Source organism: Mauremys reevesii, linkage group 25 (genome assembly GCF_016161935.1).
Source record: "Mauremys reevesii isolate NIE-2019 linkage group 25, ASM1616193v1, whole genome shotgun sequence".
Lineage (NCBI taxonomy): Eukaryota > Metazoa > Chordata > Testudines > Geoemydidae > Mauremys > Mauremys reevesii.
In genome coordinates this window covers 14,049,584-14,075,524 of record NC_052647.1, presented here as the reverse complement: position 1 = coordinate 14,075,524, position 25,941 = coordinate 14,049,584, and the positions used below count along the sequence as shown (strand labels likewise).

Genomic DNA, 25,941 nt, shown 5'->3' with positions numbered 1-25,941 from the left:
TGAGCAAGCCAAGCTCTGTTACATTCATAGCCTGGAGTAACCTTTTATTACTTCTAAATAGTCATCTCACCTTTTGATTTTTTTTAATCTGTGTTTTCCCTAGGCCATTTAAAAAAAAACCCTTTGTTTTCGAAGAATTCAACTATCCAGGAATATCCTGGTATGAAGTTTTGGTAACAAAAGAATAACATGGCTGTCAGCCTAAAGTTATCACCCTCAAAACTTTTTTATGTCCCAAGAAATAATTTTTATCCCTTATCTATGTATCTTTCTATTAAGAGGTAGTTAGTAATTTAATGGTTTGATTTCTCCATCTCCCTCCCCCCTCCCATGCATCTGTCTTGAGTTTTAAAATAATTCCACAACAACAGTGGTGAAAATATTTGAGACCCATATAAGATTGAAACCAATATTTGTCTCCACTTATTTGAGCCCACCTTACTGGTTTCTCCTTTAAAAAGAAACGCTCTGAATTAAATTTGGTTAGGGTTTTTTTTTAATATGGAAAAAGAGCAGATCTAGTGCCCATCTATAAAAAGGGAAATAAAGACAACCTGGGGAATTACAGGCCAGTCAGTTCTGTACCTGGAAAGATAATGGAGCACATAATTAAGCAACCAGTTTGTAAACACCTAGAAGATAATAAGGTGATAAGTGACAGCATGGATTTGTCAAGAACAAATTGTGTCAAACCAACCTGATAGCTTTCTTTGACAGGGTAACAAGCCTTGTGGATAGTAGGGAAGCAGTAGATGTGGTATATCTTGACTTTAGTAAGGCTTTTGATACCGTCTTGCATGACCTTCTCATAAATAAGCTAGGGAAATACAACCTAGATGGAGCTACTATAAGATGGGTGCATAACTGGTTGGAAAATCTTTTTGAGAGAGTAGTTATCAGTAGTTCAGTCATGCTGGAAGGGCATAATGAGTGAGGTCCCACGGGGATCAGTTCTGGATCACTGAAGTATCCACAGTCCTCTTTGCAGTGGCGGTGCGGTCACCACCGAGTATCACGTCCAGTTCTTTGTAGAGCCAGCAGCTCGTGGGCGCAGCACCGGAGCGGCGGTTTGCCTCCCATGCCTTGTGGTAGGCGTTCCAAAGCTCCTTCACTTTGACCCTGCACTGCAGTGTGTCCCAGTCATGGCCCCTTTCTGTCATGCATCGTGAAATCTGTCTGTAGGTATCATAATTCCTATGGCTGGAGCGCAGCTGGGATTGGACAGCCTTCTCTCCCCAAATGCTGATGAGGTCCAGCAGCTTGGCATTCTCCAAGCAGGGGATTGCCTGTGCATGGAGCAAGCATGAGCAGCTGGAAAGATGCACTGAGACCACTGCACATGTCACTGAGCAAATAGGAAGGGGACTTTCAAAATTCCCAAGGAATTTAAGGAGTTGGGCTCACGGTTGGTCACCTTAGGGCAGGGCAGTAGAGTTCAAACCGATGACTAGAGAGGCAAGAACAGGCATTGTGGAACACCTCCCAGAGGCCAATCACAGCGCTGCAATTGAAAGATGGCACCACAGCGCTGTAGCCCCAGCACAGAAAGCTGTACGCCTCTCATTGGGTGGGTTTTTTTTACAGCACTGCAACTGTGCAGTTTCTGCGCACTAAGTGGCTTGGCAGTGTGTACAGCTCAGGAGTTGCACTGCAGAAAGCTGCTTTACTGCACAGAAACTTGCCAGTGTAGAGAAGGCCCAAGTATTTTCAAAAGTAATGGCACTACAAAGGCTTCAGCACTTAGGCCTGGTCTACACTACAAGTTTATCTCGAATTTAGCAGTGTTAAACCGAATTAACCCTGCACCCGTCCACACAATGAAGCCCTTTACTTCAATATAAAGGGCTCTTAATATCGATATCTACTCCTCCCCAACGAGGGGAGTAGCGCTGAAATCGGTATTGCTATTTCGAATTAGGATTAGTGTGGCCGCAATTCGATGGTATTGGCCTCCGGGAGCTATCCCACAGTGCACCATTGTGACCGCTCTGGACAGCAATCTGAACTCAGATGCACTGGCCAGGTAGACAGGAAAAGCCTGTGAACTTTTGAATTTCATTTCCTGTTTGCCCAGCGTGCAGAGCTGATCAGCACAGGTGACCATACAGTCCCAGAATCAAAAAAGAGCTCCAGCATGGACCATACAGGAGATACTGAATCTGATCTCTGTAGGGGGAGATGAATCTGTCCAATAGAAAAAATCTCCAAGGCTATGATGGACAGAGGCCACAACAGGGACTCAGCACAGTGCTGCGTGAAATTTCAGGCGCTGAGACAAGCATACCAGAAAGCCAAAGAATGAAACGGACGCTCACGGAGGGAGGGGCGACTGACGACTGTAGTTTTCCCACAGTTCCCGCACTCTCCGAAAACTATTTGAATTCTGGGCTGAGCAACCAAAACCTGAAGGGTCAAAAACATTGTCACGGGTGGTTCAGGGTATATGTCATCAGCCCCTCCATGAAAGCAAAGGGAAAAAAAGTCATTTTTTTACTTTTTTCAATGTCTGTATGTCTACTGGATGCTGCTGGAAGACACGGTGCTGCAGCGCTACACAGCAGCATCCCCTTGCCTTGCGGACGGCAGACGGTACAGTATGACTGATACCCATCATCGTCATCCTGTGGGTGCTCCTGGCTGGCCTCGTTAAGGTCAGCTGGGGGCGCCTGGGCAAAAATGGGAATGACTCCAGGTCATTCTCTTCTTTAAGTTTTGTCTAATGGAGATTCAGTCCTGCCTGGGATATGATGCCAGCTGGAGGCTTCTGCCTCAGGCTGCTCTCCCCAGTCAGCAGCACCGCGTGGTTGCGCCCACCTCTTGCTACCAGGGATCACAATCAGATACTTAGACCTCTACATTTTGCTGCAAATAAAAAAATTAAGCTGCCGTTTAGAACTGTCCCCCAACATACATATCCTGGGACATTTTGTATTTTACCAGTGTCAGTCAAAGGCCCACACACAAATGTAGATTCAGTCCTGCCTGTTCTTCTATCCTAGTGCTTGTCACAGATTCCCATTTTCATCTATAGGCTGAGGAAGTGCAGAATGGTGGTTCACTCTACTTTGCTGTCAGCCAACCGCCCTCCCCTCCCCCCTTTGATCTCTGCTTGCAGAGGCAATAAAGTCAGTGTTGTTTGTTCATTCATTCATTATTACTTCATCACACAAATGGGGGGATAACTGCCACGGTAGCCCAGGAGGAGTGGGGGAGGAGGGAAGCAATGGGTGGTGGTGTTGCAGAGGCATCCCCTAGAATGGCATGCAGCTCATCATTTCTGCAAGATGTCTGGGGCTCTGACCCGGAGCGGCCATTTGCCTCTCTGGTTCTTTAGTAGGCTTGCCTGATATTCTAGGCAGGACTGACTCTCCATTAGACAAAACTTAAAGAAGAGAATGACGTGGGGAGTCATTCCCATTTTTGTCCAGGTGCCCCTGACTGACCTCACCAAGGCTGGCCGGGAGCACCCATGACAGCAGCAGATGGTACAGTAGAGCTGGTAACCATCTTTGCTAACTTGCAAAGGCAAGGGGATGCTTCTGTGTAGCACTGCAGTACCACATCTGTTAGCAGCATCCAGTAGACATACGGTGACAGTGAAAAAAGGCTGAACAGGCTCCATGGTTGCTGTGCTATGGCGTCTGCCCAGGCAATCCAGGGAAAAGGGCACAAAATGATTGTCTGCCGTTGCTTTCACGGAGAGAGGATTGACTGACGACATTTAACCATAACCACCCGTGACAAATTTTTGGCTCCATCAGGCATTGGGATCTCAACCGAGAATTCCAATGGGCGGGGGAGACTGCGGGAACTATGGGATAGCTACCCACAGTGCAACGCTCCAGAAGTCGACACTAGCTTCGGTACATGGACTAATTAATGTGCTTAGTGTGGCCGTGTGCCCTCGACTTTATACAATGTTTCCAAAAATCAGTTTCTGTAAAATCGGAATAATCCCGTAGTGTAGACGTACCTTTAGTTTAGACATTCACACCTATGTGAGCTTTTGTTTTTCAGGCCCTCCTTTGTGAGTGACATACACTGACTAAAGGCAATGTCTATGGTATGGGTGCTACAATGGCACTTCAGTGGAGCCATAGTGTAGACTCTTCATACAATGATGGAAGGGGTTTTTGCAGTGCTGCACAAATTCCACCTCCCTGAATGCCGGTAACTAGGTCAACAGAAGCATTCTGCAGCAGTGGTAGGTTGGCATGACTTTGCTCAGGGGGTGAATTTTCCACACCTCTGAGCATCATAGTTATGTCAACCTAACTTCTAAGCATAGACCAGGTGTAATGTTCTTATTTAGTAGCTCAGCTAGTGTTGATAATGATGACGATTGTAGCGTATGCAAGGGTTTGTCTTCACTGTCATGTTAACTCTAGTTATAATTAGTGTTGCCCCCAACTTGAATCTTCTCAATATACAAAACCCCTTAACCTGAGTGTGGTGATGCTTTTAACTAGAGGTGGCTGCCCCGTCGGGGGGTACAGAGCACAACTTGTCTTCTGCTAACACAGTCACTGTGCCACTTGAGTTTTATTTAGCAGTGCTGCTGGTCTCACTTGTTGTTTACACTTGAGTTAACTCTGCAGCGAAAAGGTACCCTATGGCTTCAACATCACTTAAGAATTTGCCCCGTTCAATTAATTTGAATATTTACATTGGTGTGTTTACTGCTCTCTGTTCTTGCTTAGGGTTTTTTTATTATCTGTTGATCTGTGTAAAAAATAAGAATCATCTCTGGACCAGAGGAAATACTGCATTTTAGGCTTTATTTATAAAACAGAGGCAGTGTTTATTAATAGTCACCTCTCCTTAGACTCTGCAGAGACTCTTAGACTGTAGGGAGGGAGCAACCTTTTAGCTTCCCGTAAGGGTGTGGACTCACCCCTGTGGTGCCTCCTGCTGGTCATTATCAGGAATTAGTTCATTTTCCAGCCAGGAGCGCCCTTTGCAGGCCAGTGATCCACCTTACCTCACCCTGGCCCCCGTGTCCATCCCAGGACCCAGTGCCCCTTTACTGGGTTTCTGCCTCTCCTTGCAGAACCCCCTCAGTCTCAGGGTCTCCCCCACCCACTATCCCGACTTTGCCTCTGTGTTCAGCTACTGCCAGTCCCTGTCTAGTCCCCGCTCACTGGGGCGGACTGCAGTGTACAGCACTCATCATAGGCAAAGGGGGTTTTGGACCTGCTGCCTCTGCCTAACCATGGTCTGTCCCCTGCAACCCAGTACCTAATAGGCCTTACCAGGCCTGCAACCTGGGGCTTTCCTAGGCCGGAGCTCCCAGCAACTCTGGCCCTTCCCCAGCCCTGCTCCAATCCAGGTTCCTTACTTAGCACCTTGCAGCTAGGCCCTTCTCCCTCTACAGGCAGAGGGAGACTGACTGGGCTCCTGGCTCAGTGCCTCTTATAGGGGCCAGCTGAGGCCTGATTAGGGCATGGCCACAGCTGAAGCTGCCTCCCAGCCTAGTAGCTTTTCCCCTACCACAGCCCTCTCCCAGAGCTGTCTTTAAACCCCTCAGGGCAGGAGCGAGTGACCACCCCGCTACACTCCCATATCTACAGTTCTTTAATTCAGTGACAATTCTACACCTCTTCCAGCCAGGAAGCAGCAGAGGTTCAGGGGCTGTTTACTTTTTCCTGGCGCTTGAGCTGAAAGTGAGAGTCATGAATAACCCCTCTTCCTGTTGCGAAAGCTATTGTTCCACTTACTGTGATAGTTCAGAATCTTCTCCAGATTATATGCGGCGTTTCAATGCATGTTTTCAAATTAACTTTCTCTAGAGCAGTGTGCGGAGAGGAACAGGAAAGATCATAGAAAATAAAACTGGAAGGGACCTCGAGAAGTCAAGTCTAGCCTCTTGCTCTGAGGCAGGATCAAGTAACTCTAGAACCATCCCTGACAAGTGTTTGTCCAACATGCTCTTACACGTTGGACAGACGTGGGGAGGGTTAGCTCAGTGGTTTGAGCATTGGCCTGCTAAACCTAGGGTTGTGAATTCAATCCTTGAGGTGGCCACTTAAGGATCTGAGGCAAAAATCAGTACTTGATCCTGCTAGTGAAGGCAGGGGGCTGGACTTAATGACCTTTCGAGGTCCCTTCCAGTTGTAGGAGATAGGTATATCTCCAATTATTATTATAATAAAAACCTTCAGTGATGGGGATTCCACAACCTTCCTTGGGAGCCTATTCCAGAGCTTAACAACTACGCTTATAGTTAGTTAGAAAGCTTTTCCTAATATCTAACCTAAATCTCCCTTTACTTCTCATCTTACCTTCAGTGGACATGAAGAACAATTGATTAGTCCTCTTTATAAAAGCCTAACATATTTGAAGACTTGTCAGGTCCGTCCTGTTAGAAGTTACCATTTAAGTAATGAAGAAACTCTGTTTTTTGTTTACACTTGGTGACCTGTTGTCATATGTTAGAAATAAAACCTCTTATCTATCAATAAAACTAAATTATTTTGGTAGATTAAAATCTCCACATTGGGCAGGAACAACCTGAAATTAATACCGTACTCTTCCCTGTTTATGACAAACTCTCTCTCTGAGATTGACTCTTCTCAGTCATCCTTCTCCCCTCTGGCGCAAGAACACCTCTAAACTGGAAATCTTGTCCCTAGAGGGAGGGTGGTATTAAATAGACCAGAACTGAAGTGGATATTTATTGAACCGGGACAATACCCCTGCATCGGCGGGGAGAGGTTAAATTCAGTAGTGTCTGTAAAGTACTTGGAGGCCTGTGCTGGCAGGCACTATATTGATGCAGGCACGTTTTGGTCAGAATCTAAATAATACTCTACATGAATGATGTTCTGAAGGATGCCTTGCTTCTTTGGGCACCAATTGCAGCATCTTCATATGAAAAAGTAGTGTGTCTGCACTCCTCTTGCAGACCACAAGGTGCTTTTCAGAGTGTCACAGCTATGGAAAGGAGAGTGCTCAGAGTTGAAAGGGGCCTACTCAAGTTTTCAAGATTAAATACATGCCTCTCCCTCTCCATGACTTTTTAGGTATATATTTCTACCCTAGACTTTACGAGCAACTTCTTCCATTTCTTTCTTCCTACCATTTTCCAGGATTATGTGGCTTCTGTTTTAGAGAGTTATGGATTATTGGGTGTTGGTTTTAAAATGCTGGTGATGTATACCTTTATTCACTGGACTCCAGGCTCTTTACAAACTTTAATTCGAGCCTCACAACATCCATGGCAGGCAGAGCTGGGAATAGAAACTAGGTTTCCCGATCCTGTGTCTTAACCATAAGGCCATCTTTACCCTCTTCTTCCTTAAGGAGTACTCTCAAATTCTCTAACACTTGTCTCATATGTTACAATTATGTAGCCATTCAGAAGCATTTCAAACTCTGGTTCAAATAACTTGCCTGCTCCCTCCATTTCTAGAGGTGGTTCTTCCAGATCTCAGGTGAGAAACATTAGTCAGGAAGCTTGTCCTGCTGCAGCTGCACTAGTTCTGTGAATGTACAGCAGACCTTGGTCTGCAGGGCTCCATCTAGCATCTTTCATAAGCACTAAAACCCTCTGCTGATGAGGATAAAAATGCTATAATACAAACTGACCAAAGAGAATATCCCGTAACGCTCTGCCCCATCTGTTCTCACTGCATTACTCTGTTCCTTGGCATTGGCATAAGGAAATCCTGGTGCCAAAAATTTATACAGTACCAGCTTGAAAAAGGTTGCACTGGGCACAAGGGGTGCATCTCTTGAAAAGTGTGTTTGGGTAGTATGGACTATTTGTGACCATTCAGAGCCAAGATAATTTAGTCATAGAGAAGGGGAATTCATTTCTTATTTTAATCGGACTCTTCCTTTTGGACTTTCAGGTTTATTGCCAAACCATGTGCCATAAAGCTTGGCATTCAAGACAATGGACCTCACAGAGCTCAGCCCAATGCAATTCTAGAGAAAGTGTTTACATCCATCACTAAGGTAAGTCACTCTTCAGGTTCTGCGAGAGGTTCAGGCATATAAATGAGAACTGGACCTCTTTTCTTTTGTCGCCGTAGGGAAATACACTTGCAGCTCACATAACTCTCTGACTGATGGGAATTTGTGTACAAAAAATACCGGTTTCTCTTGGTAACTTTTGCTCCTTGCTTTAGTTCACATATGACTGTGTCCACCTCCTTTCCTGTTTCCTGCAGTGACTTTAGTTCTGTCTGTGCTTGAGCCACAGTATTGCAAGCAGAAGAGTGGTTTGATGTGAACAAAGTGAGAATTCAGGCCCCTGAATTTCTGTACAGGGTGTACAGAAGAAGTGGGTATTCACCCACGAAAGCTCATGCTGCAAAACGTCTGTTAGTCTATAAGGTGCCACAGGATTCTTTGTTGCTTGTACAGGGTGTAACTCTCAAATTTCCAGTATTCACTAAGAGATTCCCTGTATTTTTCACTCCTTCCTTAGAAGTTACCACTCTCTTCCTTGGGGACCATTCTTGTGCTGGTCTTGCTAATCAGTCCCACAGATGCCTTCTTCATATTACTTCTGTAGACTTGGGTAGCTTATCACTACAGAAATCTAGTTGTAGAAAGCAAGCAGTTCAATAATAAATGCGAACTGAAGAGTCCGGTTGAGGGATAGACCATTGAATGTTGGCAGTATATTTTCTTCTGGTTATCCTTTTGCAAAAAAGGCGAACATCATTCTGGGATGTATTAGTAGGAGCGTTGTAAGCAAGACACGAGAAGTAATTTTTCCACTCTACTCTGTGCTGATTAGGCCTCAACTGGAGTACTGTGTCCAGTTTTGGACACCACATTTCAGGAACTATGTGGACAAATTGGAGAGAATCCAGAGAAGAGAAACAAAAATGATTAAAGGTCTAGAAAGCATGACCTATGAGGGAAGATTGAAAAAAAAAATAGGTTTATTTAGCCTGGAAAAGAGAAGACCGAGGGGGGACGTAACAGTTTTCAAGTATGTAAAAGGTTGTTACAAGGAGGCAGGAGAAAAATTGTTGTTCTTAACCTCTGAGGATAGAACAAGAAGCAATGGGGTTAGGTTGGGCATTAGGAAAAACTTCCTAACTGTCAGAGTGGTTAAGCACTGGAATAAATTGCCTAGGGAGGTTGTAGAATCTCTATCATTGGAGATTTTAAAGAGCAGGTTAAGCCAACATCTGTCAGGAATGGTTTAGATAATACGTAGTCTTGTCATGAGTGCAGGGGACTGGACTAGATGACCTCTCAAGGTGACTTCCAGTCCTATGGCTGAGAGGAATCATAGAATCACTCTTTCATTTGAATATCTGCCTGTTATGTTGTTTCACTATTGAATGACTGAATCCTGCAGGTTGTCCATAATTTCTTAAATACTGATTGTTAAACTGATAAAATCACAGACTCCCGTGTAAGGAAATAAAATAGAGACTTCTGTATTCAGATATGGTAACATTGCCAGGTGTTCTGAGAGAGGCTCTTCTTAGTGAGTGCAATGGAAGATGTTAGTGTCCTCAGTAAAAACTAGTCTCGTTGAAGCTTAATGCAGTCTGTTATGCAGCCTGAGTTGCAGATAAGTAGAAGGAGATTTGTGGTTTGCCAGTGTTAGGGAGAAAGCTCATGTATCAGTGTCTTTGAAAGTAATGCTGAAAATGAAACACGCACCCAGGAGTGGGGACTGCGCTGTTCAGAACTTAAACAAAACTTAATTTGCCTGGACTGCTACAGCTGTTACTTACTTTGTGCTTAAATCTGAGTAATCAGCATAGAGGATGACACTGATGTGGAAAAAATTTACCACCTCTTCTGAAACTAGTGTTCTATAAAACAAGCCTTATGACTTTTCCTTTTTGATGAGTGCATCTGCACTCCCAATGCAGAAACATCCTTTCCAGGTAGCCCAAGCCCCTAAAGTCTACATGAAAGGGAAAATGGGTGTGATGGAATTGCAGGAAGGTGGCAGTAGTTCTAGCACTTCACCCTTAGAGCAAAGATTTTTCTGTCATTCAGATTATATTGAACAACGTGTGGTGGCCCTCTTTGCTAGTTCAGCACTCTGCATATCAGTCCGGTTTTGTGGGTAAACATAAGTTGTGAAACCTGTTTAGCTTCTTTTGGTTGTAGCAGTTCTCTGGCAGAGCTTATTAAAAGGACTAAAACTAACTTGACCTACCTCAACAGTGGTCATTTGTAAAGGTTTAGTTCATTTTGTCTGCTCTTCTATACTAACTCATGTCACTATTTAAAAAAATAAAATCTATACCAGTGAAGACCCCAGTCAGAGATTGGGTTATTAAGTATTATATTGTACATATGAGAGAATTCTGTTATATTTGTGAAGTTACAAACGGCAATCTACAGAAATGTCAACATCTGTGTATTATGCCTGTGGAATTCATAAACACTTAAGATTGGCCAAATCTGAGCCCTAATTTCAAATCAAGAGACATTGTCATGTCATGACTATGCACTCCTGCTATTCCTAGGGGGATTCAACTGACCATTCATATCAGTGGAAAGCTCAATTTTTTATGCAGATTGCTGCTGATAGACCAGACCAGCTTGCTAAAAATTCCCTATGTACTGTACTGTGGAATGCTATTTACACAGGAAACAATTTACCAGCTATCAGTGTTACTGTTCTTTGTTGCTGTTGGGAGAATTGGAGGAGAAATAGGGGAGGAAACGTTGAACCCACTTACTTTTAAATAATGTATCTGAGTTCTTGTTATGGTTGGCAACGTGTGTGAAGGCTAAACGTGAATATAATTTTTTTTACTGGTTAGAGTTCAACAGATTTCTCCTTCTAAAATTGATTTTTTAGCAGATGACACCTTTCCTAGCATGATTTTTTATTCTCTGTCTCTACATCTCAATTTTGTGACAGAGGTCAGAGTTTAGAGGGGAAATGTCTCAGACAAAAGATTTGGGAGAGAAAGAAGTCTCTGTGGAAGATTGGGGAGGCAGAAGAAATGTCTGACTTCTGTTTCATTTCTTCTCAGTGTCCAGATGGAAGAAGGTTAGAAGGTTTGTCAAAACAGCTAGACTGGGATGTTCGAAAGATCCAGCGCTGGTTTCGTCATCGTAGGAACCAGGACAAACCCACCATCCTCACTAAGTTTTGTGAGAGCATGTAGGTTTGTGCAGAGCCCAAAATATGGCCTCAATTCAAGCTCCAGTTGCGTGTTGTATTTTAAGTGAAATTTTTGAATTTTTAATGTAATTTGGTGTCTTTTGGTGCTATGGGAAGTGTAAAGATGTGCGCATCTCTCCTTGTCAGGATACAATGTTGCATGGGTTTTTGTCCCTTGTGTCCCCTGCAGGTTGTCTGTCTTTGGACGCCACTCAGTCCTCTGTCTGAGAAGCAGCTAGGTCAGCCTCTTTTCAGGCGAACAAAATGTCCAACTGTAGTCCAAAGTCCAAAAAAAACCCCTAGCCTGGAGGCCTTGTGCTCAACTTTTCCTGAAGTTCCACTGCCTTTACTTATCAAGTACACTAGCCTCCAGCAGTCTCTGGCACTTCAGCCTTTCCCGGGAGCCCCCTTTCATGTCTTCTCTCTGCAGCTTCTCTCAGACTGAATTCTCTCAGCCTATTGATAACTGAACAGTCACCCAGGCCTTATCACCTGATCCTTCTTTAGTCCCACCCTCTCACGCTGACAAGTAACTAATTAGTGCCCAGGTGGAGTGACTGTGCCTAACTGGCCTTTAACTCTTTCTCACAGGTGATGGGGGTTCACTCCATCACAGGGAAAAAAATGCCAACTTAACAAGTTTCGACCCAGACCAATAGAGAGAAAATTAGAATGGCTTTTAGCATGCTGTTATATCAATTGATATGTGTGCCATGAAAGACCAGGACAGCTTTACAGGAATATTTATGGTCTCAATGGCCAGTGATCCCTTTCTAAGAGAGGTGTGCATAGTGGACCATCTCTCATGCAGATGGTAACACTTCACCTTGTGTATTCAACTGAGTAACTCCCTTCAAGACAAGGGTGAGCTTTCTGGACAGTCTGATTTCCTACACAAGACACTTTCCTGAACTAATTTCATGGCTTAGGCAATGGCACCTATTGAATGGACACTTTTTGGATTCTTGTTCCATCTCACTCTCACTTCAGTTCATTATCTTGCTCTTTGCTTCTTTCTGTCTAGGTCAGGGGTCGGCAGCCTTTGGCACGCAGCCCATCAGGGTAATCTGCTGGCGGGCCGCGAGACATTTTGTTTACGTTGACTTCTGCAGGCACGGCCTTCCACAGCTCCCAGGGGCCGCGGTTTGCTGTTCCCGGCCAATGGGAGCTGCGGGAAGCGGTGGCCAGCATGTCCTTGCCGCCCGCTCCACTTCCCGCACCTCCCATTGCCTGGGAATGGCAAACCGCGGCCCCTGGGAGATGCAGAGGGCCGTGCCTCCGGACAGTCAACGTAAACAAAATGTCTCACGGCCCGCCAGCGGATTACCCTGATGGGCTGCATGCCAAAGGTTGCCGACATCTGGTCTAGGTACTTACATGACCCCCCATTGCTGTAGTTTCTGAACACCTTTCCCTGCTCCTTCTGTGGTGGTTTCTCTTTCCCAATCACTTCCTTAATATCCTCATGTAATTCTTACCCAACATTCCTCCCCTCTTCCCCCTGCAAGTAAAGCTTTGTATACTTAGAGGCACCAGATAAGATGAACCAATAGGAATGGGAGGAGGACTTCCCCTATATCTGTCTTAATTGGCTTGCAAGTGTAGTTTGAAACATGTTATGTGTACTAGGGTATCTGCTATGTGCCTGCTGTCACATTTCAGGGCAATTTCACCTGTATTTCCCTTTAGTTGTCCAGCAGTGGCACCCACTGTCAGGCTTCTGGCCCCCTAGCCATTGCCTTTCTTGGGTGGAGATCCTCATCTGTCACCTCCTTGACCAGAATATTTCCAGGCTGAAGAGTTCCCTGCCTTCACTGTGTTTTTTTTTTTGCAGCCTAAGCAGGCCCACTTAGCTTCTTCCTTTAGAGTTGGTACACAGTGTAATTGCAGACAGTTATAAGTTACCACACAGAACTTCCTATGCAAGTCTATTTAATTCTTAGGGTAAAAGCACTACAGAGAAAACATTAAAATCAATAAAAGTACCTACAGTCATGCTAATAAGCTTACCAGAGATCACCCCAACTGGCTCTAACATGGCGTCTGGCAGGTGAATCCTTCAGACCCCAAAAGGGTCTCTTTTGTGGTCCTAAGTTCATAACAGCTTTAGCGCAGAACTAGCACTCAGTCTTATGGGCCTCAGTAGGCCAAGTCCTTCCAACCCTTTCCTAGGTCCCAGAGGTCCTGTCCAGCTTTTGGATCACAAGGAAGGCCCTGAGTGAGGTTCAATTCAGGCTCTTTATTGAAAAATCTGTGTTTTGTCTGTTGGTCCCTGGAGAATCGAGATTGGGTCTTTGACCTGTCCTCCTATAACAAGGGATCATCAGACCAGAAGGTCCCTTCCCTCAGGGCAAAGCCTCAAAGGCTGAGTCTGTACAATTCCACTTCACACACATTGTCCCAGGAGGTGTTTGATGTTACAATCTCTGGGAAGGGTTAGGATTAGTCAGTCCCCTAGAGAAGTTGCATACAATTCCACAATAACACACACATAATTTCACTTTAAATACAGTGGATCCCAAAGTATTGAACTTAATTCAGTTATGTTAATCTCTAATTCCATAAGGTTTGTCCAGGGTATTGTCATATATGTTGCACTAGATCACAATGGTTTCTTCAGAGTTGTTGCCTTTGCCAAGTTGTACATCTCAGTATGTACATATGCTTTAACCTTGGTATGTATTTCCAAGACAATCTGTAGAGTTTTTTCTGGAGCTATGCTGTTTGTATGATTCTTATATAAATATTTTTATTTTGATGGACAGATATTCCAAAGGGCAATATTAGTCAATTTGCCATGTATGGAGAATTACACATTAGTGGGTGAAAACTCCACTCCTGTAACTGCCAAATTCGACTCCATTTATAACTATTCCAGCTTTTGCTACACAAACATTAACCATACAGTGTTCATTTAATTTCAAACATTTAATTTTTTCCCTTTCTCATTTCCATTCCCAGGTGGAGGTTTACGTTTTATTTAAGTATATTTTCTTATGGACTCAAATTTATCTGGTCGGTGAGTTGAGTTTGTGTTTTTTCTTTCACTGCTTGCTCTGAGTGACATAATATGGGACTAAAATAGCAAGAGTTCAGTGGCCTTAGATCTTCCTTATGCTTCCTAGTCAGGACCCTTGTGTATTTTAATTTAGTCATGTCTTCACAAAACAGGAAAGGCTGTCAGAAATGCTGGAAGACTGTCTTCTCTGATGCCAAAACAGGATGGGCCTGTCCACTCTTAAGGAGACTCTGTTTTCTCACTTGCAAGGACATAGACAGTCCAGAGAGATGGATCTTTGCACAGAGCTCTGCAAAGCTCTACATTTCCACTTTGAATTTTTATGTGCACAATGGCATGTGGTTGCATGCAAAAAAATGGCTTTCATCTCTGTGAAACCTCAGAATAAATGTAGCTTGGACCAAAGAAGCAAAGTGAAGACCTTTGAAATAGTATTGTGGTAGGGATGGAGTGATTTAATTGGCGAAAACCAGAGCATATAGGGAGAAAAATGCTAGTAGGATAATCTCTTCTTTTCACTCTAGTCACCGTGGTTTTGGGACACGCGACAATGCTGGTACAACTACCCTTTTCAGGTAAGATATATATTTACTAATTCATGGAGGATAGGTTCCATCAGTGGCTATTAGCCAGGATGGGCAGGGATGGTGTTCCTAGCTTCTGTGTGCTAGAAGCTAGGAATGGGCGATGGGGATGGATCTCTTGGTGATTCCCTGTTCTGTTCATTCCCTCTGGGGCCCATGGCATTGGCCGCTGTTGGAAGATAGGTCACTGGGCTAGATGGACTTTTGGTCTGACCTAGTTTGGCCGTTTTTATGTTCCTATGTGTGATGCTCCTGTTTTCTGAAGTCCCTCAGTTTTGAGAACTGAACCCTTTGCATGGCTCCAATGTTGTTCCATGTGAATGGTGTCACATGAAATTTGTGAGATCTAAATGCCTCTTATTGCCCATAGAGCAGATGCAGCACAGGCTGCAACAAGGTAAACTTCTAGTCCATGAGTTACTGCTCTGCTCAGGAAATTTCACCTTTGAGTGTGGGGGCAGAGTTCTCCCCTGGCCCATGCAGTTCTTGGCCTTTGAGCTAAGACTGCTCACAAGGGGGTAGTTGTGATGTGGTATTTTTCGTGGTGTAGACACTGGTTCATTAAACCAGACTGATCACAAGCTCATATAGTTTAAAACAAAATTCCCTATCTGGTACTTAGATTATTAAAAGTAGAGCAATTTTACAAATGTAATTATATCAGTCACCATTAATTGCAGTTTTCTTTTTGCCCTTCATTCAGCTCAGATAATTGTAGACAGCCTTGTTCTTCTACTCCAACAGGAGGCCACAGCTCTTAGGTTGCAAACACTGAAAGGGAATTTTATTCCTTTAAATATAAATCTAAACCATAGATTTCTGTTGATTAAACCCGTTTTTTTACAAAACATAAATTTGGGACCTTTAACTTACCCTCCTCTACCTCCACTCCTCCAGAAAGCTGGGGCCACAAGAGAGGTGGGTTGATTGTTAGGGGTGGGGGGAAAAGTCTTTTAATGCAAAATTTGGAGTACTTTGCCTTTTAATCAAGTGTTCTGTTTTGTGTTTTTTTCCAGCCCCTAACATCCAGTCTTTACTATTATTATATCATGGAGCTGGCCTTCTATTGGTCTCTCATGTTTTCTCAGTTTACAGACATTAAACGAAAGGTAAGAGAAGCCAGAATTTCACTAAACACATGAACAGACAGAGCTAACAGAGTAATTATGTCTCTCTGGCTAGTAAAAACTTGTTAAATATAGGTATAACTGCATTTTCCTGTCACTCGTCTCTTTTCACATTCCACTTCCTTTTGTAGACCGTACACAGACAGGCCTTTGGGTATTATCCTGATAAGCAACCTGGCAGCCCATCCCTATCACTCTGCAGAGGGAAGATGGGGGAATCTATCCATATATCCCAATAGAACAGTTGATTCAATCTTTGTATAAAAATATATTTTAATTAGGAGACTTACAGAAAAATGTAGAAATAAAATGCTCTAAACATGGGTGGCGAGGCTAGAATAAAGCTTTTTAGTTTTGACAAAATAAAGGACTAATACTTTCTGTATTATTCTACAGGGAGCATGACTGAGCTAACCTACTTCTCACATGCTCTAGAAAATTTTATATGTAGTGCTAAGTGATTTAGGAGCATAAGCCCCATTTTCAAAAGTTACTTGGGTGCGTAGGAGCCTAAGTCCCACTGAAAGTAACTTAAGCACTTCAGAAAATGTTACCCTGCACCTCTTCTTTCGGGCATGGCAAGTGATTTTGGAAATTCCTTGAGTCTCAGTTCATATGGGGAAGAGTCTCCTTGCTGTTCCTACGGAACATCGTGTCTTCCAAAACACCAATGATCTTTCATTCAAATGCATTTCAAATAGACTTCTCTTTCCTAAGCTCCAGTGTCTGTACCTCTTAGTCACACATACATACAGTCCTCTGTTTGTAACTAAATAGATATAGAGGAGCTTAGTGAATTTTTTTGGCTTTGTTTATGTGATCAAGCAAGGCTTTGTTAACTTGATATATCTTTACTCCCTTCTGATGAGAGAACTTCCCATCCCCAGTCAAGAAGTGGGATTCCAAGTTATTCCTCCAACCCCATAAAGCAGGTTGATATGCATCTTCCCAGCCAGTTTCAGGAAGTACTGTGTTACAAAGCTAGTCACACCTGTGTCTGGATGGCACTTATCTCACAGATTTAAATTTTGGGTATGATTTCCTGTTTTTAGTACAGTAAATAACCCATAGAGATGTAACATTATTTGTGATTATCCACCTGAGTAATCCCATCTTCAGCAGTCTCTCGATGCACACCAAATACTCCTAGAAGATGAAGCACTGCTAGCAAGTCAGGATTGGTCTAGATAAAATGCAGAATCTGATTAGAAATTAAATCCAAACATTTGAACCAAACAGACACTGAAAAGCACAAACTGGAGGCAACTTCCTTAGACTTCTGGTCACTGTCAAGTAACCATTCAAATTGGGAGCTTCTCAGTTAAAACCCCATCAGTACAGATGCATTATGCAGTCCTGGGAGAAATAAACAGGGATTGGCCACTGTAAAATATTCCCCAGGATTTATTAAGCAGTGGAATTGAATTCAGGGGATTATGGTGAAGGAGAAAAAGTAGGACATTAGTGGGCAATTATCAAGAAAATAGTGAAGAGACAGGAAATGTGTATGGGAGGAAGTGAATCTTGTAATATGTTATCATTTAAATGCTATCAAATCCGTGCTTGAGTGCCAGCCTGGAGTTTCACTCTTAAGCACAATTTTAACAGATTACAGTTACGGGTTTTTACTTTTATTGAAATCTGGCTGTGTGTAAATAGATTGCTGTTTATTGTGTATAAGTGGTAACTGATGTGACAAGAATCCTGTCTCACAGGCTCCACCCAAGCTGGACGAAACACCATAATTTGTGCATTTCAGTATGAAATATGGTACTGTATCTAAGGGGATGCTATCAGGTTGAAATTAATAACTTCTTAAATTAAGATTTCCTGTTGCTAATAACTTTACTTTTTAGTTCTAATGTCATCTAATTTACTTTCAGCTATTAACCCTAATTAGTCTTTGCATTTCACACAGTGAAAATAGAGTGGTCAGTTTCACATGTTGTTCAGTCAGTTTCACTTACCTATTCTTATTCTTTATGTAGCATTTTGAGCCCAGTCACTTAAACTGGGAGTGGACTGACCAGTCTCTGATCAGAGCGTGCTAACAAAGTCCCTATCAGACACTTTGCTGGGAGGGCCAGAAGCTTCATCTGACAATGAGGGAAATCAAACAGTTGCTGCTGGAGTATTATTATAGGGAGGGAGACAGAACCCAGGGGAGTAGGCTTGGTATTGTAGAGGAAGGAGGGTGCTGCAGATAGGTATTGTGGGAGGGGAGAGTAGCTTTATGTATGGGTTTTTTCTGCTTCTATCTTGGCCTTTTTGCCCTGGGTAGAGACTCTCCATCTATCTGCAACATTGCCTAGAAAACAAAGGTTTCCTGGGACAGCTTGGCAGGCAGGGAAACTTTATTAATAAACCTTTTGCATTGGATATTACCAGCCTCAACAAGCTCAGAGGAAGTTATCAGGGGGTTTGATTACAAGATGAGTCTTCCAGCATACTCCCCACCCAAGATTGATTGTAGGGCTGGAAGGGACCTCGAGAGGTCATCGAGTCCAGTCCCCTGCCCTCATGGCAGGACCAAATACTGTCTAGACCATCCTGCATAGACATTTATCTAACCTACTCTTAAATATCTCCAGAGATGGAGATTCCACAACCTCCCTAGGCAATTTATTCTAGTGTTTAACCACCCTGACAGTTAGGAACTTTTTCCTAATGTCCAACCTAAACGTCCCTTGCTGCAGTTTAAGCCCATTGCTTCTTGCTCTATCCTTAGAGGCTAAGGTGAACAAGTTTTCTCCCACCTAGTTATGACACCCTTTTAGATACCTGAAAACTGCTATCATGTCCCCTCTCGGTCTTCTCTTTTCCAAACTAAACAAACCCAGTTCTTTCAGCCTTCCTTCATAGGTCATGTTCTCAAGATCTTTAATCATTCTTGTTGCTCTTCTCTGGACCCTCTCCAATTTCTCCACATCTTTCTTGAAATGCAGTGCCCAGAACTGGACACAATACTCCAGCTGAGGCCTAACCAGCGCACAGTAGAGTGGAAGAATGACTTCTCGTGTCTTGCTCACAACACACCTGTTAATGCATCCCAGAATCATGTTTGCTTTTTTTGCAACAGCATCACACTGACTCATATTTAGCTTGTGGTCCACTATAACCCCTAGATCCCTTTCTGCCGTACTCCTTCCTAGACAGTCTCTTCCCAATCTGCATGTGTGAAATTGATTGATTGTGAAATGGACCATTTCTCCAGTTTGTCCAGATCATTTTGAATTATGACCCTATCCTCCAAAGCAGTTGCAATCCCTCCCAGTTTGGTATCATCTGGAAACTTAATAAGCGTACTTTCTATGCCAATATCTAAGTCGTTGATGAAGATATTGAACAGAGCCGATCCCAAAACAGACCCCTGTGGAACCCCATTTGTTATACCTTTCCAGCAGGATTGGGAACCATTAATAACTACTCTCTGAGTACGGTTATCCAGCCAGTTAGTCACCCACCTTATAGTAGCCCCATCTAAGTAGTATTTGCCTAGTTTATTGATAAGAATATCATGCAAGACCATATCAAATGCCTTACTAAAGTCTAGGTATACCACATCCACCGCTTCTCCCTTATCAACAAGACTCGTTACCCTTTCAAAGAAAACTATCAGATTGGTTTGACATGATTTGTTCTTTACAAATCCATGCTGGCTATTCCCTATCACCGTACCACCTTCCAAGTGAGGAGGCTGGATGCAGCTAGGAAATAAAGATGTAAATAGCATTTTAAAAAAGTAACCCTTTAAACTATTAAAATTCTATTAGTTAAATGTTTAACCGTTAAGATGTTCACAACGTAGGCAGGGAACTATGGGTGCGAGGGTGCTGCAGCACCCTCGTGTTTTATGCGGAGCTCCACTGGCCAGTGCCCAGCATACCGGCTGCTGCTCTGGGAACACAGGGCTGGCAGGGGAGTTTAATCATTAACTGAATACATTATCGATAAGACTGATGCTTATTGGTTAACATTTTACATCCCTACTAGGGAAAAAAACCTTGTTAAACCTGCCACAAGGGCCCCTCCCAAAGTAAAATGTGTTTCTTTCCATCAGAGTTCAGTTGATAAAATTAATCTGTGGTTTGGACTCTCCATGACCTCATTCACACTAGGGATAGGGCCCTTGCTAAAAGACTTTTCATTAAACTCTAATGGGGCTCTTAGCTCATTAGGAGCCACTGATAGACTTTGACAGCTCCTTGGGAGTGGGCTGCCTGTATGAGTAAAATTATGTAAGAAATGTGCCCAAGTTTCTAGAACTAAATCAGCCCTCCTTCCTGTTGGCTTCTTCCAAAGGCCATGATGCTCTACCCCTTATTGTGAAGGAGGAAAGGTCAGATGCTGCAGTCTCATTTTAGCCTGATTGCTGGCACCTACATTGGGCACCTCACCCAGTGTCTGTTTGAAAAAAGCTCAGCTGGTGGACCCTTGCTCCAATGGTAGACTGTGAAATTGCAAACTATTCCAGTAAAACTCTGCCCATAGAAAACAGTGCCAGACAAGACAGAACGCTTTCACCTTCCTGACATTCCTTAGGTCAGGGTCAATGAGTCAGTAAAACCCTTTTTTTTTTTTTTTACTACTTGGGTCACTATTCCCAAAGAAGCTTAAATCAACAATCTAAACAGGTCTTCTCCCACAGTCAGATATTTAAAGCCTGGGTAACTGGATCTACTTGCCTTTTGTTTCTATGGGGCTCTGAACTGTCAGTTCTTTTGGTTGGCGATACTTGCTGTTAACCGCCCCTCAAGTGGCTGTCATTCCCTCTATGCAGCTAGCTCTTGTTGACTAGGTTGCGAAGTTGCTTGGCTACTCTTCCCTGCACCCTCATGAAGAAGTCTGGTTCTAGGTTAGCATGCAGACTTTTCCTTTCTTGATTCTGATGCTCAGTAGCTGAGTTGCATAGCTGAGGATTTCAAGTAGTACTGTCCTTGCTGGTAATGTTCAGAACTTGCTTCATGTCCTGGACAAGTAAGGAGCTTGTTGAGGCATCTGATCTCTAAATAATCATTTAATTGGCATGTAATGAGGGAAGCCACGTGTCCCAGGCCATTCAGTATTCAGAATGTGTACTTGCCCCAGGCCATTCAGTATTCAGAATGTGTACTTGCCCCATACTGGCATCTTGTCACCAAATGACTGTCTCCTCGTCATCAGGAAAGGGAAGACAGTTCCTTTCCAAGGGCTGGGCTGGGACTGGTCCATGCTTAGTGCAGGTTCAACTGTGATTAAATTGGTAGGTGACGCCCACATTGTAGGGTTAGCAAACAGTAAGGGAAGAACCAAGTAACAAATGAACCTGGAGCATAGTTACACAGCTGCAGGCAACAGTGTGAGTTCAGTCTTAATGTTAAGTTTGGTGGCTAGGGAAAGGGGGAAGAATGAATGAACAGCCCCACTGTTGTTCAGCTGTACTGAAGTAGGGAAGAGATGAGTACAGCATGGGACCAGTGTCCCTGTGTACCATGCTTACCTGGCAGTGCTGGTGCCCACCTTCACTCTCGCAGTGGGACAAATGGGCTGTGCCCCAGAGGAAGAGAAGCTGACAGCCAGGTAATGTTGAAATGAGGGATAGTGCAAGAAGAATCTTGAGCTCCTGGAGTTCATTCCCAATGTATTGTGATGCCGCACAGGTCGTTGTAGTGAGTGTCTTCTACTCTCCAACATGTCCCTGGGTGTTACTTTAATTCAACTGAAGAACTCAGGGAGACCCCTCAGAAATACTTGAATTCCTCACCGTTTCCCACTTTCACTCTGTCTGGTCATAGGGTAATAGGAAATTCAGGCAGGGAGACAAGAGTCTGAAAAAAATCATGTCTCAACTTTAAACTTTCTTGACACTGTTTTTTAAATCCTTAAAATTATGGATGTAAATGGAGGTACTATAAATGTTTAGAATGGAGCCACAAAAGGTTCCACAAGGACAAGGACTGTTGATTAGAGAAATAAATGAGAAGATATTTACTTGAAGGAACCAAGCCTCTTTGGGTTACTTGTTTAAACAGTGAAGTTTGATTGAGTAGCAATCATGTTTAACTAAACCTGGTCTTGATCCATTAGAGGAGCTTATACAGAAGAGCCTTGCTAAGGTTTGATTTGTTAAGTGAGATTAAATATTGTGTGGAGGTTTAAAACACAGGACAGATAGATCTATTCCTAGTTCTGCAACTGACTAATTTGTGTCTCATTGGGTGAGGTATTTACCTCTGAACTTCATTTTCCTCATCTCTAACACTGTTGTGGGTGGTGTGAAGCTATGCTCATTAATGTTTGTAAAATGCTTTGAGAGCTTTGGATAATAAAAGGTCTCATGGGCTACTATATTTACATTGACTGGTCATTAGTATCCATAAAATAGTGACAATACCAAATGAGGTATGTATATAAGTCAAATCTCCATGTTGTAAATTCAGAGCGAGTCCTCATGGGTACCTTAATGCCAAAGCAGGTCAGTTGGATATAGGATGACTAGATGTCCCGATTTTATAGGGACAGTCCTGATTTTTGGGTCCTTTTCTTATATAGGCTTCTATTACCCCCCCACCCCCTGTCCCGACTTTTCTCACTTGCTGTCTGGTCACCCTAGTTGGATAAAAATTGGTGCTAACTGGCATTTCCAGGAGCTGTGACATTCACCTGCAGTTAAGCAGCAATCCAAAAGATGTGGGAATTATTTCTACCTTTAGAAATCAATGACAAGATTTCCAGTCTTCTCTTTACAACTGAATGCCTCGCTGAACAGGATGAGCAAGGGGCAGAGACTGTAGCAATGATTTAAAAAAACGATCCATGTGAATAGCAGAGTGATGGCTGGTCATGATCACTAAAATCTAATTCCACTCTGCTGAGTTTTAGGCATTGGCTTAGTGTTTGCCCTTGGAAAACAAACTCTCAGTTCAGAGGAAACCAGCGGTTTATCACTCTTGCTCTATAAAGTGATCTATAAAGTAGGAAATTGTCCCAATTCTTGTATTGATTTTGTTGTGTGTCCCCCCCTCCCCCTCCCCCTCCCCCCCAAAAAAATTAGTCTGTAATTTCTGGATTTGTTCTGTCCTGAGATACAAAGTCAAGCATGCTGCAGTAGATCTTGCAGCTGCAGAAATGGAGAGAGAAGCAATTGGGGCACTGTTTTTTATTCATTTTAATAAAGAATTCAGCACTACAAAATTGGATTAATTTACTGCTTGAAATGCCTTTACAAAGATGCAAATACAGGATGTAGCTATTGGGGGGCCTATGTCAGAAAATTGGGCCCATTTTTGTGCTGTAGAATTTTAATGGACTGAGTTGCTGTTACTGTATTGCTGGGCAAGCCCTGGTGTATGGATCACACATGGCCTCTGCTTACCTTACTTCTGGTGGACTTTTCCCAGTTGATAGCAGTAATATCAGGTCTATTTCTTATTACTCATGTCAGCAATTTCTAGAGTAGATCTTAGGGGTACATCTACACGGCAATCAGAAACCCGCAGCAGCAAGTCTACAGACTACAGCAGTAAAAACAGCCATGTAGGGGTGTTGTCTTGGGCTGAAGCTCGGCCTCTGAAATCCACCCCCCTCCTTGGATTTCAGGGCTTAAGCCTGAACACAGCTATTTATAGTGCCACACCTCAAGTCTGTAGGCCCAGGCTCTGTTACTCACTGCTGCTTGCCGTATAGACATATGCTAGCAATGCAGTCATCCCAAAGCAGGGAGAGTCAAAGTGCAGGCCGGATGTTGGCCTCTAGAGTTTTACAGTGAGGCCTGCAGATGTACTTATCTTTGCTACGGAGCTGCAGCCCAAGGAGACTACTGTAGGCCCCAGCATGCAGTGTTCCATCTTGATTGAAGCAAAACTGTTAATCACTATGCAGCATGCTGGGACCTGTAGTCTCTGTTGTCTGCACCTCCCAAGTAAAGATGATTGTGGCTGAAATCTGCTCTGCTTTTTGCAAACAAGGAGCTTGAGAGTCTGACCTAAAATTACCATGTGGCCCTTTTTTTGTCAGTCCTGGTGCCCCCATTCTAAGCCTCTGTGATCATTTGGCTGCCAAAGATCCCTCACATTTCATCTTCCCCTTTCAGGATTTCCTGATCATGTTTGTCCATCACTTGGCTACAATTGGACTCATTACATTTTCCTATATGAATAACATGGTGCGGGTGGGAACTCTGGTGCTATGTCTACATGATGCCTCAGACTTCCTCTTAGAGGTAAGTTTGCCTGCTGCTTCCTGTCTGAGCTTTGCATCCCTAATGACAAAGGAGCACACTCCTGAGGCAAGAGGATAAAACCTAGCCTCTCACCCCTCACCTCCCCACACAGTCCAGGCTGGATGTCCCATAAACACACACTGCTGATTCCACTCTGTTGGCTTTTCCCCCAGGACATCTCCCAAGTTGATAATAGTCCTTAAATGTTCCAAACTCCTTGGTGACTTAATGGCTTGAGTGCTCCAGAACTGTTTTCCGTGTGATCAAATGATTTTGTCAGGTGAATGCTGTTTTAACACTTTGTTTTTCTCAGGCTGCAAAGCTGGCCAATTATGCTAAGTACCAGCGCCTGTGTGATGCCACCTTCATGCTCTTTGGTGTTGTGTTCATAGTCACTCGACTGGGTATTTACCCTTTCTGGTAAGTACCTGGATCTTTCTGAATAGGGTCAACTATTTTTTCCTTCGCTCCTCTAAAGGCAGCCTTTGTATTGGGGATCCTCTCACTCATTACAGCCAGCCCCTCAGGGCAGCATGAAGCTGCAGCCCTCCCAAGTGTTGCTCAGGAGCAGCGCTTTGAGGTTTTGTCAGAGTGGTTTCTTCATGTTTTGCCATCTACTTGTAGGGGCACCCCTAGGGTGAGCAGAGAGTCCAAAAAGTGCAGCTGAATGCCACCCCCAACTGCAGGGTGAGAACAATGCTGATCAATTGCAGCCTACTCTCCTAGCCAGTAACTGCCAGATATTATACAAATCAGGCTTGTCTACACAGGGAACTAAGATGAATAAAATAAAGGTCTGAAGTTAAAGCACCCCTAAACCCTTTGTGGATTTGGAGGGTTAAGCTTCAGTAAAGGCCACTTCTAATTGAGAGCATTCACCCAGCAATTTAGTGTGCATTAACTTCACACCATTAGTAAATTCGTCCAAACTTTCCCGAGTGTCCCTGTGTAGACGAACCCATAGAACCAAAGGTGGTTTGTGTCTTGTGATTTTAAGATCTTGTAAAAGTTGAGATGCCAGTGAGGCACATCCTCCCTGAGGCAAGGTTCTGTTCGTGACCCTCTGCTTTGTGGTCATCTGAAGTACCTAGCTGGTCTCAAAAGACTGTCTGCCCCGACTCCATATTCTAGCTGCATAGAGCTTGAAATAGGTATTGGGGTATTTTGGGATTTAGAAATCTTAGCTAAGATGTTTGTAATTAATCATTCCTGAATGAGATTCCCTTTCCCTCCACACACATGTGGACAAAGTCAGACTTGGTGGGATTTTTTTTGCTGATGGTTGTATTTGTCCATGTCTTGTTTTCCTTGGGAAGGTGTCTTGTAAGGTCTGCTACACCTGAGTTTGTCATTGTCCTATATCCTTATTTTGTAAACAGCAGAGGCCTACTTTCCCTCTCTTAGGGATGTATTTCTGGGGTAGGATAAGCTCCTATTTAGTTTTAGTTTTGTCCCTGTGGCAGAGGCACCAAGGGCCCTTGGATAAGTATCCCTATTTATTTTTGTATAGCTCCAAACAAATAAGGGGTCTAGATAGGGAAAATGTCAGTCACCTCTGCCTGCCACAAATTATGCTCCCTTCAGAGGGGCGGGAGTTACTGCTTTACACTGACAAATGAGGCAATCCTCTTTGTGCTCTTCACGCCATTGTCTGACATGATCCAATGTGCTCTCTGGCACCACCCTGACACTGAATGTGTCTTATAAATCTTTAATGTGGTTTCCACTGGCTGTAATGTAATTCCTCAGCCTCATATGGAGAACTTGTGAGTCGCTGGTTGCATCTGAAGGTGCTATGCTATTCCACTCAGTACAGGTTCCCTTCCCTGATCAGTGATGTAAATGACATGAAACTGCATGCTGACTCCACCACAAGCTGGTTCCTAGGTAACCATTATTTTTTAACTGCA

The 25,941-nt window shown here is 43.5% G+C and overlaps 1 protein-coding gene across 1 annotated transcript in view; it reads left to right on the top strand.

Moving 5' to 3' along the window:
• Positions 1 to 25,941, top strand: part of CERS5 (ceramide synthase 5) — a 44,198-nt gene that overhangs the window by 11,326 nt on the left and 6,931 nt on the right. Inside the window, exons 2-8 of the mRNA XM_039514897.1 lie at positions 7,854 to 7,959; positions 10,971 to 11,101; positions 14,063 to 14,120; positions 14,645 to 14,695; positions 15,721 to 15,813; positions 23,903 to 24,031; positions 24,345 to 24,451. Of these exons, the coding sequence (XP_039370831.1) occupies positions 7,854 to 7,959; positions 10,971 to 11,101; positions 14,063 to 14,120; positions 14,645 to 14,695; positions 15,721 to 15,813; positions 23,903 to 24,031; positions 24,345 to 24,451 (675 nt within the window). The remainder of the gene's footprint in view (positions 1 to 7,853; positions 7,960 to 10,970; positions 11,102 to 14,062; positions 14,121 to 14,644; positions 14,696 to 15,720; positions 15,814 to 23,902; positions 24,032 to 24,344; positions 24,452 to 25,941) is intronic.